The 12271-nt window shown below is 37.8% G+C and overlaps 2 protein-coding genes across 3 annotated transcripts in view; one reads left to right on the top strand and one right to left on the bottom strand.

Annotated features, from left to right (window-relative positions):
- Nucleotides 1–983, top strand: part of LOC118404666 (doublecortin domain-containing protein 2-like) — a gene marked incomplete in the record, with an annotated part of 23227 nt that extends 22244 nt beyond the window's left edge. Inside the window, 1 exon segment of the mRNA XM_035803906.1 lies at nucleotides 27–983.
- A 1373-nt stretch (nucleotides 984–2356) lies between these two features.
- The window catches only part of LOC118404667 (adenosine deaminase-like), a 79817-nt gene continuing 69902 nt past the window's right edge, over nucleotides 2357–12271 (bottom strand). Inside the window, exons 5-12 of one of the 2 annotated variants that reach the window (XM_035803907.1) lie at nucleotides 11810–11928; nucleotides 11272–11385; nucleotides 9979–10101; nucleotides 8952–9076; nucleotides 7399–7572; nucleotides 5542–5609; nucleotides 4928–5057; nucleotides 2357–4042 (exon numbers count right to left, since the gene is read on the bottom strand). In XM_035803907.1, coding sequence (XP_035659800.1) covers nucleotides 3953–4042; nucleotides 4928–5057; nucleotides 5542–5609; nucleotides 7399–7572; nucleotides 8952–9076; nucleotides 9979–10101; nucleotides 11272–11385; nucleotides 11810–11928 — 943 coding nt within the window. In that variant the 3' untranslated portion in view covers nucleotides 2357–3952. The remainder of the gene's footprint in view (nucleotides 4043–4927; nucleotides 5058–5541; nucleotides 5610–7398; nucleotides 7573–8951; nucleotides 9077–9978; nucleotides 10102–11271; nucleotides 11386–11809; nucleotides 11929–12271) is intronic. The other variant, XM_035803908.1, reaches the window with a different exon arrangement.

Raw genomic sequence — 12271 nt, 5'->3', positions numbered from 1 at the left:
TGCTCGCGCCGTGCTCCAACATGCACGCAACTAATGAGTTGTCCAAGCCACGTTATGTTACGTTACCCATGATGCAATACACACATACGCGAAGTTGTATGTGAATAAGTAAGGATATTTCTGAGAAGACTATTTCGCTGAATGATACAGAATTTGGATGTCAAGGTCAAAAGAAGGAGCTTTTCAAGGTTAATGATCATTGTATATAAAGAGTGAACACTTAAGAAATAACAGAAATTGTTATTTTTGTGTGAAAGTGGTAGAAATTACAATGAAAATCCACCTTTTGTACAAAAGTACACCAGTTTGCTGATGTTTCTTTGTTGAAACAGAAACATTACGAAAATGTAGACTAGCGGTAGACATCAGTGAAAAAAATTGTTTTTTTTTTCTAGATGTTTGTAACACTGACATGCCAGAGTAAGTGAATATGACGACATCTTGCCTTTGTTGTTATGCACAGCCCACTCTCTGCATTACTAAGAATTTATCTTTGACTGTAAATGTACATAATTTATGGTGTTGTGAAAATATTGCAAAGTTACTCGGAAAGAAGAAGTCTTGCCAGAAAAGTATGTATTAATAGGAATAGCCATATTTTTGCCTAATGCCAGTACTGTTGTTGCGATAGCAAAATGGAAAAACTGACTCTGTTAGGACCGATTGGTCTACAAAGCACACTGTAGCAGTAACACTAATAGGTTCTCAATGACTGTACAGTAGCTCCCTCTATCTGTGAACTGCAGAATTACAGGATCCACTTACAGTGATAGTTTTGGGTTGCTTGGCAGAACCAAGGAGCTTTTATCAGTTGGCAGAACCCAATAAAAATATTATCAATACACCCAAATTTGAGATTTGAAGACTTGTTTGCCTACTACAAGCACAACCTCATTGAAATTGAGATGACATTTTCCATTTTTGTGCCAATGAAAATAGTAAAAATTAACGATTGACCACCATTGGAGCTAATCTTCCGAAAAGAAATTTTTAACTTTTTTCATAGATTTCTGAAGGTACAGAAATAAATTGATTAGCCTCCTTGATTGATGAATCTAAAACTTCCAATCTGATGTTGTTGTTGTTGTCTCTATTATCCGCTTGTTTCGTCGGAAGATGGTCACATGTGCTGATTCTGAGTTGAATCTAAGACTTCCAATTTGATTCCAAGTTCACTCATAGTTCATACTTTCTGATTGGACAAGCTTTAGCCAATCACAATCTGTATATACAGGTGTTGCATATTTTATGGACCATTCATTGGTGGAAAGTAGGCCATTCAAATGTACATGCTAGGTACTGCTCTTGCATAGTGTTTTCATGAGGCCCCTTGTTGTAACTCTTAAAAAACGAGTAATTTGGAATAGTTTGTGTACTAAAAAAGACTTACTGTACATTATAGAATAAAGGAAGATAGCCATAGCTCTTTGTACATAGCCATACAGATAGCCATGAACATGAAGAGAAACATAGGCGCTAATGAGTTCAAGTTTCATAGCTGAACAGTATTTGCCTTGAAGCCATTGTGAGGTATAGGTTAAATTTTGGTGTGAGCCTTTTAATAGTATTTATGGATTCACTGCACTGACAATGCTTTTACACCAGAAAATAACCCCTTAAAATGTATGTCATTGCTCATGTTATTGAAGGTAGAACCTTCAGTTAGTTGATGTCCACAGTTGCTCTTTTACATGCATTTTAGTATCCTTTATAACTCAATTTTGAAAACTTGGTACCAGCAAGGACGTTATGTGAGACAACGGTTGCTTGGATGTAAAAATTCAAAGTTTTTATCTACATTCCATCATCCTTTCACAATAATTTTACCTTTTTCCTCATATACTTTTTACCAGCTGGAAAAAAATAATGTACATATAACAGCGAAATGGACAAGCGAGAAGACTTGTATTTTACATCACACTTAATGTTTTTTTAAAGATTTTTCGGTAGCAATTATGTGTCATTTTGCATCTGTTGATCATTCACTCTTGTTAATAAATGCACCTTGTGAAAAATTTCTTGCTTCTGATGGTTTTTATTATATATTGACATTAATTTCTAAGCATTATAAAAGACGTACAGCTAGCCTTACTAAAATCGCGCCCCTAGCGGCCGGCCCTACAATTACTGCCGCCCTAGGACTCTAGTAGGAAGGGGTCATTAACCCCAGCCAGCAAGAGATTGTGTAAACACAGGCTGAACTACAGCCAACCTGTAAAAAATATCACAATATATACAGTCAATCCACAAGAACAACATGATAGTACTTTATGGTATGTAATTTATTTCATTTTAGATAATAACTTTTATTGAAATGCAGCGATAAGAGGGCACAAAGCTGGCAAAAGTGATATAATTTTGCTAAATATTACATAATTTGTGTCAATATTAGAACTCATATATCGCAATAGATGTGGTAAGTTAAAATACACAATAATTAACACTAAAATTTCACTGATAAAAGAGAAGAATTACAAGAAACTTTTTAGAACCAACATGCACCAAATATTTAAGATAATTCTCAGATCTTATAATTAACTTCTCAAACAGAATTATTTCCACATTAATAAACTCTGTTGTAAAAAATGTTTAAAAAAACTTCAAAAATAACTTCCTTGAAGAGCAATATTTCTGTCGAAAATGTTTGAATGTTTTTCTTCCCTTTGTAATTTACCCTGTTGGATACATTCTTTCCTCAAAATGTGCAAGAAACAGCTAAGCAACTTGACATAGTCCTACCAACTAAGGTAGACTGATCCCATAGCTATGCCCACCTATGTCAAAAAGAATTCAAAATACATTGTGCAATGTACAAATATTTGACAGACACACAACCTCCCTCTCATTGATCAAACTGCTAATTGCTAACCCCTTTCCACTAAGACGGCGCTCTCGCAGCGACCTAAAATTTGACATATTGCTAAACAAATTCTATAGAAAAGAAACAAATCTTTCTGCGTTTTGTTGTCTTCTCAGTCACACTTTTACGTTTTGTATGATATACCAAGTGTGAAAGTGAAGATTACACATATCCTATTTAGGTCGCAGTGACAGCGACCTAAATAGTCAGTACCAGTCTACATGTAATATGAAGGCACATACAGCTTTGAAAAACTGAGGTAGGAGGACTGAAAAGTTACTAGTCATGATGAAAATGTTGCATAAAATGTGTAAAACTATATTTGTAGGCTGTGAATATATTAAAATTAGCAATCAATATGGTACAAATGTATTTTAGGAAGGTTTTCAAAACTAACCAACAACTTTACATAACTTTGGGTTAGTGACCCTGTGTTACCCTGGACTGTGCAGATAAAGAAGCTGCCTTTTATAAACTTTGTTAACCTTTCTCAAGCCAATATAAAGGTGTAGTCTACATTATGCTGTAAAAAAGCTATGTATTGATATATAAGCTCCAAACAAAGAACATTTCAGATAATATAATACACTCTTTTTTTGCATAGCTGCGACATGAAGCTTAAAACATGACAGAGTTTTTGGACAGTAAAAAATCCATAAATTCTCCAACATTCATTAAAAGCTACTTTTAGTGATCAGTAAAATTTGCAAAGCTGGCAATAAGCTTTAAGCCCTCTCACAGAGATCAGAACGTATGTGCGACGCCAGGAATTCTAGGTAATATGTCAAAGGTAAAGGCCCAAAAAAAGAAAATTGTCCTTGTCTCGACCATTGTTTCGATTTGCACAACATTTACCTAGAATTCCTGTCGCCACACATGCATTCTGAACTCTGTGAAAGGGCTTATTGTATTTACATATTACGCTCTCTCCAGTTTTCATTTCAAAGCGAAAAGTCACACATTTCTGGATAAGTGGCATAAAAAGTATCTGAGTGAACAATGTAGTTTCTGAGGTAAACTGTTGCTTGGCTGTAGCTGCTGCAAAAACCCTGACTGTGACGCATTCAACATCTTCTATCCCACAATCCTTTTTCACTGTATCCCATGAGCCTCTTTGACTTGCTTGATGAGTTCGTTCTTCTCATCTGGAGGTAGGAAGCAGGCTTGGGCAGCGTTCAAATTCTGCACAAAAAAAGTGGCAAAGTTTTCAAACTTTCATGTTTGCTAAGGACTAGGAAAAAGTGGTTACCACAATGATGTGAGGAAAACCTGCCGTCCCTAGCTTTTTATGGAGTGTTGATATAGCAGCTGACAACAGTAATAAAATTTTTATGTAACATCTGTATGTGTTAGAGCATCATTTTCCAACAAGTTTTGCTCAATGATATGTATCTGTTGCAATAGAAAATTAGGATAATGACTTTTAATATATTTGTTTACTGATGCATTTCAATTTTAGACATTGTGGAGAAACATGTTTTTTTGTTGGATTACTTTGGCCACAATCTTTTTCAGAGCTGTAATACACCTTTCTCACGCGGCGGCCATGACAGATCGAAGACGAGGTCAATGAGGCAAACAGACAAAACTTATTTCTAAAATCAGCTGCCATTTAGTTTTCACCCAAACCACACAAATTTTCACAATATAAGATCAAATAATAAATATTATAACTGAAAGATATAGCAATTTAGAGTAGCGTAGACTGATCCCATAGTCCCTTAAGAGATGCAAAATAAAAACATAATAATGCAAATATTTGACGGACACACAGCCATTCTCTTATTGGTCTATTTCCTAATTGCCAGGGTATCTTTGGTTGAACTGTTAATTATAATGGACAGTCTTTTGTTTGCCTCATTGGACTCGTTTTAGATCTATCATGGCCGCCGCGTGAGACAGGTGTATAGGAAGCACTGCATTGATTGCAAAGGCATAACAAGTGCTGCTCGAAAATTTCACCAAAAGAAACCAACATGCAAATAAAATGAACTTTTATGATTTATATGATAAGTTAATACCATAAAAACATTACAAAGTATGGAATGAATCAAAAGGTTGTAATACCAATTGTGCAATCAGTTTGTCGTCAAAGTTCCAGTGTTCTCGGATGAGGCTATATTCCCGTGACAGGTTTGTGCGGAACACGCCTGGGTCATCCGAGTTGATCGAGAAGTTAGCACCATCCTTTGCAAAACTGTGAAATATGTATTCAAATACAATTCAATCTCTACAACTGGATAAAAAACGGATATTTACTTCCGGACGTTTCGAGTGACATCCATCACTCTTCTTCAGCAAAAGCAGAATGAACTAGTCAGAACAATTCAACACCAGTACAGCTAACTAGAAAAACTGGTTTAGCCACACTCTGTGAAATATGTAGAAAAATAAGCGAACAGTTAACGCAATTTATGTACTGAAAAGCTTACAGGGTAAGCAGCCATGTTCTTACAATTCTTTTAAGTTTATTTTAAAAGATTTAACAATAGCACAATTTCATTTTCTTATAACATATAGAGTTTGATACTAGTACACTATCTACATTTTTGCAATTGATATATAATAATAAAACCAACTGTACAAAAAGGAACACACTAGTATAGCTTAGCTTTGTCATAAAACCACCTGTACAAAAAGGAAGACAATTTTGAAAAGTGGCTGAATGTGTGAGTAGTTACCTGAGAGCTGGATGTTCCTTGTAGTTCAGGGGGACAGCACCTGTGATGTAACTAGACACTGGACATACCTGTACACAGGTGAACAAAATACACTCAGGCAATTTCGGTAAACTCCTATCATGATTTCTACCCCACAAAAACCTTGTACAAATTTCCTCATGGGTTGCCTTCAGCATATTTGGCAAGTTTTTCAAAAACAAACAAAACCAGACTGAGTATTTCAAGAGTCACAAACATGTCCAACGGATTGAACCTAGACCTGGTTTGAATCAGCCTACAAAATTGGATGTGGTGGGTTGGGATCCTTGAAGCTGGATTCGCAAATATGGATTGAAAAAATCCTGTCTGGGTGAATTTCAGTTCATGAATCCTGGTATGATCATGGCTAAATCTGTTCAATCTTTTGCACTCCCAGGGTTGGACAAGTTTTCTAAAATTGACTTGTCCTATCGGGCAAGTACTTAAAAAATTTACTTGCCCGAACCAACTTTTCACTTGCCCGAAATCTAAATGACATTTTTCTAAAAAGTATGTATATTCATGGCCTTCAATGGAATTTTTGTTATTGGCTCTATTTTCTGTGTTAATCAATGCTTGATGTCATGACTTTGAAAAGTAGCAAGTACATCAAAATCTCACTCAATGGAGAAAAGCTAACTTGTCCGATCGGGCAAGTGGGGAAGGACATGCACTTGCCCGATTGGCATTTTCACTTGCCCGGGACTATAGGGCTAGTGGACTTGTTTATCCCTGCACTCCTGAACAAGACCTGGGGTCTTCAAAAGATGTCATTCCCCAAAAAGACCCCTTTGAACCACACAAACTGCTTTCGTCCTAGTGGGGATTTTACTCACAAACCGTGTGAGTAGATCAGCTTGAAGCTTGTAGCAGGCAGCTTGTACTGTTCAGTAAAAACCTGGTGGTTTACCGGGTATGTAAAACAAACAAACAAACAAACAAACAAGCATGTCCTAAGCCTACCTCAAAATGCATGTTCATGTCCCTGAGATGTCACACCTAAAATTAAGACTGCATGTCTAGGAGGGTAGATGGTATTCCCTGGTTCATTGGGAATACCGCTGAGACGAGTTTATCACAAAAGGAGTGATGTATGAATAGACAACAAGAAAACATGTATGGACACTTCCATTTCCTGAACTGAAGTTTATTTCAGATGTTTGAATGGCCCAACTGCGGCACCTGCGAACGGATGCTAATGTCGCTGTCCAAACATTGAACGGTCAACCTTGTTTGCAGGTGCCGCTGTCAAACGGCCATCATCTTAGGAATGGGGCTCTACCAACTGCCTGCGCATGCTATTCTTGAGAAAAGTCCTAGAAATCCCATTGTATTGATTATCCTACATGTAAATGCAACTATCATTGTGAAACAACTGAACATTATCTACTACACTGCACACTCTATACTAGCCAAAGAAGTTCTTTGTTATCGGCTGTCTCAAATATTATAGTAGACCTAAAGCACCTCAACGACACTACTTTATGTACTTTACTGTTATCAGGATCAACATCTCTCTCACATCAACAGAACTGTAACATTTTTGATCTTGTCATTACCTATATCCATTGTACAGGCAGGTTCTCCTAATTGATTCAGCACCAACTTGTCTCGTTTAAATTTACTTTTCTGTTTTCCATTTTGTACTTATGTATGTAATGTGGTTTACTATTCTTGTTTTATGCGTATGTTTCTTGAGTAGAAGGCTTAATATACTAGTAAGCAATTTGTGCTTTCTGCCTCATACTCTCAAAATATATGTGAATAAATAAATAAATAAAAATCCCATCTTCCCTACAGTCTTAGAAATACAGCAATTCACACATGTCCTGAGCCTACCTCAAAATGCATGTTCATGTCCCTGAGTTTGGCGTAGAGCTGCGGATCCTCCAGGATGTGGTACCCGTGGCCTATCCGCTCGGCGTCCATCTTGAACACGGCCTCCTCCACCTTGTCTGGACCTCCGATTTCTCCCGCGTGGACGGTACGGTGGATACCCAGCCGCTTTGCTTCCTGACAAAACAATGTACATACAGTTTTTCAACTGTAGGACAACACAAATTATTCTCACCTCGAATTTTCAGTCGCACTTCCGTCGACCTTCTTCAGGAGTGACGATTCAGTTACAGTTCATCAGCTTGGACAAAGTACAAATATTGGACACCGAATCGGATTACTTTGCGAGGGGGGTAAAGGAGGCCATCTACATTAGAGCACATCAACCGACACTCAACAGAGACGGGGGCCGATATCGTCTGCCAGGCATCTATGATTCGTTACTCGAATCACGTGTCTCTAAGTCACGTGATCAAACGTGTGTTATATAGCTTAAAAAACACTATTTCGTCATATGGGCATAAGTAGCTCGACTGGCAGAGCAATTAGCTCATACGCTAGAACTTTTAGACAAATATCTTATATACTAAATAGATGATGGTTCAAACTCTTCTTCTGGATAATATCAAAATTTTATTCAGACGTTTCGGAAGACATCCATCTTCCTTCCTCAGTGACATGAAAATGAAGACAAACAATTTCTCGGAATAAAGAATAATTCTTATGTTCTAAATAAACAAAAAAGGGTAACGGCTAAGATGGAAGTCTTCCGAAACGTCTGAATAAAATTTTGATATTATCCAGAAGAAGAGTTTGAACCTTCATCTATTTATCATATCCTGGATGTCTAACCTTCACAAATGTATCTTATATACTAGTATACAACTCTTTCATCTCCCGAACAGGACATTGCACATTTGAAAATCAGCTTTTTAAAATTTCTTTCCTGACGATTGTTCTTTCTTTCTCCCCTTTGGAAATATCCTGCATTTTAGTCTATGAAATGTTTTAGCACAAACCTATGTTTTTTCAACCCCAGCCCAGGGCTCTAGCCAGCGTCCGTTTTTCCGTCAATTGGCGGGAATTTGCTGCGTCTGACGGAAAAATTTTCAAACCAATCCGTCAACCTTGACGGACAAAAATCCTTGGTGGAAGCTACAGGCGGCTTGGGGACGTCGTCCACGTCCGTAAAAGCCACACACTGTTTGTTTTGCTATTGTTTTGATTGTTGACAATGTGTGTCGGTGCCCTTTTGCATACGATAATCTCAATTAAACCCGTTTTTCAAGGTCTCAGTTCAGTCCTTCTAATTAATTTTTGCGGTTTTCGCGACGATTGTAATTGGCTGACGGAAAAAAAAATTCGAGCTGGCTAGAGCCCTGATACTAGTATACAACTCTTTCATCTCCCGAACAGGACGTTGCACATTTGAAAATCAGCTTTTTAAAATTTCTTTCCTGACGATTGTTCTTTCTTTCTCCCCTTTGGAAACATCCTGCATTTTAGTCTATGAAATGTTTTAGCACAAACCTAAGTTTTTTCAACCCCAGCCTTACCTGAAAGGCCTTGATGTGTTCCGCGTTGGTCGCCATGTCGCCAACTTCATTCCCCGCAAGGTCAATGGCAACCACGCCCTGATCCCTGAACTTATCACAGAGCTGTACCATCTCCATGGAGAATTCTGGAAACATGGAATATGATTTTCAAACTTTGACCACATAAAGTAAAAACATTTAGGACTGAATGGGAGCAAAACTGAGATTGATCCCGGGGTTGGCTCTGCTTGGACATGTTGTAAGGGATGGCATTCGTTAGGGCTGGGTACCGGTACACTGTACTGGTACAAAACCGGTTTTTCTTATTGGACCGGTCCAGAAAAACCGGACCTGAAAAAATTAGGTGGACCGGATGTTGGACCTATCAAAAATTAAAAGATTATTTGATCAGGCATTCACACATTTTGTTGCCTGCAGGTGGAAGAAAATAAAAAGAGCGAAGCAGATTAGAGTTTATAGCCATTTCTACCAAGTTTTACGGTCAATCGTACAGGTGCATTTAGCTTTGTAGGATTTTAAAACATCAGTGTGAGTCTAATACTCCACCAAACAGATTTCTTTGTAGTGAAATGGACCATTGGTATGAGTCATACTGTGTATCAGGTCCAGGTTCAGGTCCGGACCTGGACCTGATCCTCTGGACCTGAACCGGACCTGGACCTGAATTTTCTGTACCGGTACCCACCCCTAGCATTCGTCTTTCAGAAGGGACATAAAACGGGGGTCCTGTGTTAGAGGAGGTGCCTCGAGCACGTTAATTGACTACATTACTCAAAATCAGGTACCTACTGGCTACAAACAATACACCAAAAAGTATAAATAATACTCCACTTTAATTGTCCCAGATATGCAAATGAGGTGCATGTATCAAGTTTTTAGCTTAGAATCCATGAAGCATTCTGTAAACAGAAGATGATTGACAAAGCACACAAGACTGAATCAGGATTGCATGAAAGCAAAACTTGGAAACTGACTGATTGAGCATAATTTTGTCCCAGGTATGCAAATAAGATGTATGCACATTTACCTGGGTTGTCCCTGATGAGGCAGAGGATGCTCCTGGCCTTGACCCCAAAATCCCTGCTGCCCTCATTTAACCCTGAGTTCACCAACTCAACCACCTCGGTGGGAGTCAACTCCTTCGTCTTGTCTGAAAGAAAACAAGAAATCTTTTAAGAAAAGCTGTGCATTGCCGCGTATTTTATGACTGAACTGCTGAGAGCGACACCTAGCTTTTTCAGTAGGAAATGCAGCAAAAGGGGATATTGCAAATTTACCTCATTATCATAATTTATGTCAAATGAATTATTGGCACATTAAACAGGTTTTGTAAAACTTTTTGACCCACAATGAATATGCATTATTTTTCATTACAAAATAAGTTCCTTCTGATGCAATTTGTGATATATCTTTAAAAAACATGGTGAGTTAAAGCGTCTAGAAGAGAGTTTTAATACTCGCCTGGAATGTACCATTGTCTAACTAAGCAATGAAACTCGGCAAGGAAAGAAGGGCCTTTGGAAGGGGCTTTGGAAGGGCTGGGTTAAAAGGTCCGTCCATGGATCCATGGAAGAAAGCTGGCATAAGGCATTGCCGCTGGCGCGGCAATGCAAAAATCCAAATCAATTTAAACTATGCAGTGATTTAAACAGTGATGTTCAAAAAGTTTGTAACCTTACCCCAAAACATGAGTTATGACTCAAATTTCAGGGTATAACTACATTGCCTAACTACATGGCTGTATAAATAAAAAAGCCTTTTACCTAAACACTTGAAAAAAAACCCACCAACAATATCAATTTTGCAACTTTGAAATGGTCGTTTTCAACATCATAAAACTGATTAAGGAAATGTAAATTGTATTGTATGAAAGTATTGTTCGATACCATGTACTAACAATAGATAACAATACAAACTCTTTTATCAAGAGGAACAACAAATCTAATTTTAACAACAAACTTGAACACTTTTAAATCATTTTTTAAATAAGCAAGCAACACATTGTCTAAGTAAGTGTATTTTCTAACAACTAACCAACAAATTTTCAACACCAAATTCTTTCCAACTCAATGAACGAACAAATCAAAGAATCACATTTTCTGCAACAAGGACATTGCTGAGTAATAATAAGCAAACCAGAACAGTTGTTTAACCGTTGACAATTGTGATGACAAAGACAACTAACAAATTTTGAACAACATATTTTTCTCAACTCAAAGAACCAACAATTCAAACAATAACATTTTTACAAGGACATTAAGGAATACAAACAGAACAGTTTTTGAACAGCTGACTTGAGACGATACTTCCGTTAACTCACGTCTTCTCAACTTCAGGGGAGCATGCAGCAGTAACTTCTTCAGTAGGCTCTTAGTACTAGCCTGAGTCTGGGTGAAGAAAGTTGGGGGGGCGGGGCAGTCCCATATGGTCTGGCCTAGTAGTGTAGTAAAGTGCTAAAGTGAAACAATCTGTTCTTTCTAAAAACTTAGACCTATATTGTAAATGCAGAAACTTTCGTGATAGCTCTATGTTTGCAGTTTTTGCAGTGGCCGCAAACTCAAGACCACCGCGAACATTTTCCTTATGTCTTCTGCTCACTGGTGGTTTCTAATGAGTCTAAACTAGGCCCTTTCAACTTTGAATACCATTGTAGTACTAGTTTAGTCAGCAATGAGCACTAAAATTTCAGGTAAGCAATATGCCAGAGTGTCTTGAATCAAAGTTACAAACTTCAACACTTTACAGTTGAGTTTGAACTCTTCTGTATCACTTTTGGATTTTGGCAACCTAAAATTTTGTGAGTGACACACAAAAAATTTGTATTCAACCAGTCTTAGAGAAATTAACTGTTGTCTTACCTAGTTTGGATTGAGTGAGGAAGTGAGGACAGTAGCGAGCCTCGAAATAGAGCACGCCGTGTTTGGCCTGGTCCTCACACAGCTCGTACGCTATCCTCTTTATGGTCTCACCGTCTCCTCTGTTAGAAATATATCATCAGCATCAGTTGACGTGCTTACACACAATGGGGTTATACCGCCCCTTACGGGGTGACATACATGTAGAAATACACATCATCCAATTGAAAGTTGATGCAAATTGGGATTGATGAAATTACATTCAGAATAAATGGATTCATAGATAGATGGATAATTGAATGAAAGAATGAAGAAAGGAAGGAAGGGAAGAAGGGAGAATGAAGGAAAGAAGGAAGGATGGAAGAAAAGAAAGAAGGAAGGAACGAGGGAAGGAAGGAAGGAAGGAAGGAAGGAAGGAAGTAAGGAAGGAAGGAGAAGAAGAAAGGAAGAAGGAAGGAGGAAGGA

Source organism: Branchiostoma floridae, chromosome 17, assembly GCF_000003815.2.
Source record: "Branchiostoma floridae strain S238N-H82 chromosome 17, Bfl_VNyyK, whole genome shotgun sequence".
Classification (NCBI taxonomy): domain Eukaryota; kingdom Metazoa; phylum Chordata; class Leptocardii; order Amphioxiformes; family Branchiostomatidae; genus Branchiostoma; species Branchiostoma floridae.
Note: the sequence above shows the minus strand (reverse complement) of the source record. Positions and strands in the feature narration are given on the sequence as shown.